The sequence below is a fragment of the Punica granatum genome, chromosome 2, assembly GCF_007655135.1.
Source record: "Punica granatum isolate Tunisia-2019 chromosome 2, ASM765513v2, whole genome shotgun sequence".
Classification (NCBI taxonomy): Eukaryota; Viridiplantae; Streptophyta; class Magnoliopsida; order Myrtales; family Lythraceae; genus Punica; species Punica granatum.
Genome location: NC_045128.1, coordinates 35,767,903 through 35,772,594, shown reverse-complemented (window position 1 = coordinate 35,772,594; position 4,692 = coordinate 35,767,903). Strand labels below are relative to the sequence as shown.

Here is a 4,692-nt window from a genome sequence, read left to right as displayed (position 1 = left end):
AACCCGATCAACGCTTCTGTCTGTCTTTCTTTTGTTGGAAATATTCAAACCCTACATATAATAATTATTCACTCATTAAAATATATTTTACAAACCAATTTCGAGGATGTATAGTCAATGACCAATCGAGCTCTCAGTGAGTGGATTTTATCTTTGGTGTAGGTGTTAGAAGCCTCCTGAAACCATCCTGTGGCTGGGACCAAGCTGGTGCGCCAACGGAATTAATCTCAACTAAACAGGCTGAGGCTACTAATGTTTAAAAGAAACTACATTTTAAGATCCCACCTAAAAAAAAAGGAAGATTCAAAATAGAAATCGATTGCCCTCTTGCGTTGCTCCGCCTTAGAGGAGAAGGAAGGGAACTCCGAATACAACTGAGAGCAGCCGCAGTTGATGCCACACATGTATGTCTTGCCCCACCTTCGTAGATCTTCGGTTTTAGTTAATCGCAGTTCAATCTGCTTGCGATCATCTTCTCCATATATTCTTGGATTTGATAGGAGAACATAGAGGTTTGAAAAGCAGGGAGGGATTTCTGCAGATTGTTGAGGGAGTAATTATCAGCAAAAATGGTGAAAGGGAAGATTGTGATCCAAAAGATCAACTGTTCGAAGAGCAGACAGGTGACTTTCTTCAAGAGAAGAACAGGGCTGCTCAAAAAGGCAAAGGAGCTCTCCATTCTTTGCGATGCGGAGATCGGGTTAATCATCTTCTCCTGCACTGGGAGGCTCTACGACTATGCCAGCACGAGGTTAGAAATAACTCTCTTATTTAGCCAAATTGGAGCTTCCAAGACCTATACATATATAATTATTAACAGATTGAAAATCGACAGATGATTCTGTCACCCGCCTATGAGAGGTAGGGATTCACAGGAATTTAATTGAGCATCTTGTGAGTTTTATGTAGTGGGAAATATTAGATAACGACATATATATTCAGGTCCCGTGCAAGATTAATCCTGGTATAAATCTGATTTAGTTTAACCATCATGAGGCCGGCAGGACAGGATTTGTATGTACAGATCTCATTATTTTGCCTCTTCGAATGGGGTCCAATTAGTCATCTGCAATATGTCATATATGCACGTGTATGTATATATAGTTTGACCTAGGGTTTTTAGAAATTAGTTAAGCTCAGGTGATAGATAACATGGACATTAATTGACAGGTTTTAGAAATTCTGACAACTAGAAGAAGTGGGTATATGTAAAGGGCATGAGAAAAGGGTCTTATTACAGTTGCACGAGACACCGATTCGGAATCAAGAGGTTTTGAATGTAATTCTCATCATTGGGACTTATGTGGCTTTTATTTCGTTTTACTTCCTATTCTTACATACAAAGCCATATGTAGGTATATTTATTGCCATATTTAAGTTCATTTTAGCAAAGTCCGTAGCAAATGTACTAGATTTTTTTTTTTTAACAAGAAGAGCAAATTTTATTAACAAATTCAGAATTACAGAAACCTTTTGGAGGAAAACAAAGATAACAGCAATCGCCTCCCAAGCAAGTCTCCCATAGACATGTAACCAGAAATGCTTATTTATCGATGTAGTACTATATATGTATTCAGAGAATGAACTTCTTCCTTTTTTTTTATTGTTTTTTTCGGATGAGATTACAGATATTCTCCGCCTAGTTGAAACTAATCTCATTTAGATGTCGGCTTGGGACTTCGCGGAAGTAGGGCATGAAAGTAAAAAAGTGAATTGTGGATTGAAATGGTAATATATATAATTGTGTCTTTTCTTGCGATAACTAGCATGAAGTCAATAATTGAGAGATATTCCAACGCGAAGCAGGAGCTGAACGATCTGCCATGCATATCTGCTTTGGAAATCCAGGTAAATTTAGAAAATTTCTTAAGTTAATTAATTTCAAAGGCCAAACATATAAACTTTTTTATATCCATCCTTACATAGATAACATACATATCAAGCTTGAGTTAACCATTAATTTAGTAAGGCTTGATCCCCTAGCACGTTCATGATATGACAAATAATTGATCTAGTTATTCTGAACTTCATGACAGAAGTAACAAACAGTGAGCTAAACTATAATTATTCCGATTAATTATGAATTTATCCTCTCGACATTTTATTTTCTCTTTATTAATTCAGTCATTACGAGAGGAGAATGCAAGCTTGAAGCAACACATAAGCAAACTGCAAGAATCTCACAGGTACATACACTGTCTTCTACACAATGCCCATCAGCATCCCTTGGAATTTAACATTTTCGACTTGGATCACTCTGGTGGGAGAGACGATATTAAGAGGAAAACAAACCGCTTTTGAAGAGAAAAATCAGTCTCTATACAGACATTTAGGCCCAGAACTATATATATTATTGATCATTGGCCTTTATTAATAATCTTAGTCCTCTCTCTAGGTTACATATATAAATACAAAGGGGACTAGCTCTAATCTTGTTGTCTTCTAATGGTGTATATATAAGTATATTCGTGGATTGAGTCATATTAGACTGACTTGACAGTCTTCTTTTCTAATTTTAGGTTCTTTTCCTTTTTTTCTTTTTCTTGGGACTGTTGAAGATGACTGATTTAGTTTCCCTCGGGGAATTTTCTAATTGGCATATGGGAGTAGTTTGCTTATATTCAGTGATTGTTATTAGTGTGAGGTTGATGTTGCTTTGTTCGTATTAGGATCCCTCGCCCGGTTGTTACTGCTATACCATGTTGTTGTTTTGATTTTATTAATCTGAAATAAGTAATATGCACGCACAGGCAGTTGATGGGACAAGAGCTTACGAAAGTGAGACTTGAAGAGTTGAATGACTTGGAGACCAAGTTGGATGCGAGTTTAAAGAATATTCGTGCACAAAAGGTGAATGATTAATATATACTCCCAACTAATCCATGGACTGCTAAAGATTATTGAGCAAATTACAGATGCTAGCTAATATATCTCAGTATAGATACACCGCGTCGAGCATGTATACTTTTCCTAGCTAGCGTTTGTAGTACATAGATATATACTTTTCTATGTTCCATATATACCATCATATTTTTTTAGTTTAAAATGCAATAGTTATATCCTATTATATTGAGCAAGGATTTCTTGTTAATTGTCGACCTGGGTGAGATATATATAGATCATTGCTTCAGTACGATTACTAGCTAGTATATAGACACTAATTGTGTCGGTATATATCATTGGTTTTAGAACACGATGAACTATGCTGATCTGACAAATTATTTCCTCATTTTGGACCGTTATAGGATCAGGTTTACAAGGAGGAAGCAACAGAGCTAAAGCAAAAGGTCTCTGAAACATACTTATTTACCTGATTAATTAAGTTTTCTGCTCATCATTATTGATTAATTGCTATATAAACTTCACTTTTCTTCTTCCACAATTGCCTCATTATATTTCATTATTGCGCTACATCATCAAATATGCACTGCAGATTGATCGAGTCGAGCAGGAGAATATAGAGTTGCGGAAGAAGTTGATGAGCCAAATTGTGCAAAACATTAATACAGACCGAAAGGGAGATCATCATGAGCATGCAATGTCAAGTAATCATCCTCTCCCAATCCTTGAACTATTAAAGGTATCCTCAGTCTTATCTAATTTCTAAACTACATTATATATCCTCAAGTGTTTTTTATTGGCCCTTTGTATCTTCCCAGCTTTTCACTGCACAGGATCCTAATCCTATCAAAACGGGCAGCACCTTGTTGCCGGGAAACAGTGCTCGTGGTTTGAGTGCAAACGATGATCAGAAGGATACTAGTGTACCCATCCTTAATCTCAGCCTGAGCCCACCTGAGCTGTAGTGTATTTCCAGTGTTATATTTCGAATCAATGCAGTACGAATGGCAAACATACAGATCTCCAGAGGGAAATGACGTTCGTTCATCATTAGTTTGCTTTGACGGTAATAATAACACTAGGGGGTCAATAAGAGAGAGTAATTAGTCACAGCAATTGCTATCTAACGTGCCGTTATTTGTTAATCAAATTCAAATATAGTATATGTATTGTTAAGACACATATATTGACATTTGTTTTATCAGGTAACTAATTAGCAACGGAAAATGACAAACTATAGATCAATCTTTTGAATTGATAAGAAAAGCAAGCAACTGTTCTTTTTCCCCATTTTAATTTGTGTTGAATCCTTTTTTATCTGAATTCTTCAACCAGTGACGACCAAAAAGAGGAAAAAAGGAATTGTTCAACAAGTGGGCTCACACCAAGCCATATTCGATTTTGAGGCAGCCAAGAGTGCGCCTCATGTTAGTTAGGCCCGAGAGTGGTCTGATCCAGTTTCGATGAAGTTAAAGGTGCACCTCTAATTAGGGCCGAGTGTGGAACTCGAGGCTAGTTTGGTATTTGTCCCCTCTCATCCGAGCTCTAAAGAGGATGCCCGGCTTGTGGTCTGTTGTTGAGGACAAGTGTTCAAGGGAACGTGGCACATGCTGGACCATACGATACCACGTGAGGGTGGGTGTTGAGATATGTTGTCGTAAATGGAAAAATTGAGAAAGAAACCACAAGTTTATATGAAGCGTGTTGAGACATGTTATCCCATACAAAAAAAAAATTGAGTAAGAAATCACAAGCTTATATGAGGTCTTAGCCCAATAACTTATCAGCTTAAACTTTAGGAATTTTACAATTTACAAAATGATATAGATAAATAAATAGCGACTCAATCAC

At 36.8% G+C, this 4,692-nt stretch overlaps 1 protein-coding gene across 3 annotated transcripts; it reads left to right on the top strand.

Annotated features, from left to right (window-relative positions):
• The first annotated feature begins 205 nt into the window (after positions 1-205).
• LOC116195238 (MADS-box transcription factor 23-like) lies at positions 206-4,101 on the top strand. Of its 3 annotated transcripts, none has more exons than XM_031524244.1 (8): positions 206-404; positions 501-751; positions 1,767-1,848; positions 2,125-2,186; positions 2,751-2,850; positions 3,246-3,287; positions 3,434-3,545; positions 3,660-4,101. In XM_031524244.1, exons 2-8 carry the CDS (start codon positions 570-572, stop codon positions 3,680-3,682), a joined length of 603 nt encoding a protein of 200 aa, XP_031380104.1. In that variant the 5' UTR covers positions 206-404; positions 501-569; the 3' UTR covers positions 3,683-4,101. The 3 variants fall into 3 exon arrangements, with proteins under 3 accessions (XP_031380104.1, XP_031380102.1, XP_031380103.1); XM_031524242.1 differs by having other exon boundaries at positions 207-404; positions 3,434-3,580; XM_031524243.1 differs by lacking the exon at positions 206-404 and having other exon boundaries at positions 415-751; positions 3,434-3,580.
• Positions 4,102-4,692: the final 591 nt, after the last annotated feature.

Excerpts from the sequence above, each read along its gene's own strand:
- LOC116195238 (XM_031524242.1), top strand. The coding sequence starts at position 570 with ATGGTGAAAGGGAAGATTGTGATCCAAAAGATCAACTGTTCGAAGAGC. Across the intron at positions 752-1,766 it reads TACGACTATGCCAGCACGAG|CATGAAGTCAATAATTGAGA; the intron begins GTTAGAAATAAC and ends TGCGATAACTAG. Across the intron at positions 3,581-3,659 it reads CAATCCTTGAACTATTAAAG|CTTTTCACTGCACAGGATCC; the intron begins GTATCCTCAGTC and ends GTATCTTCCCAG.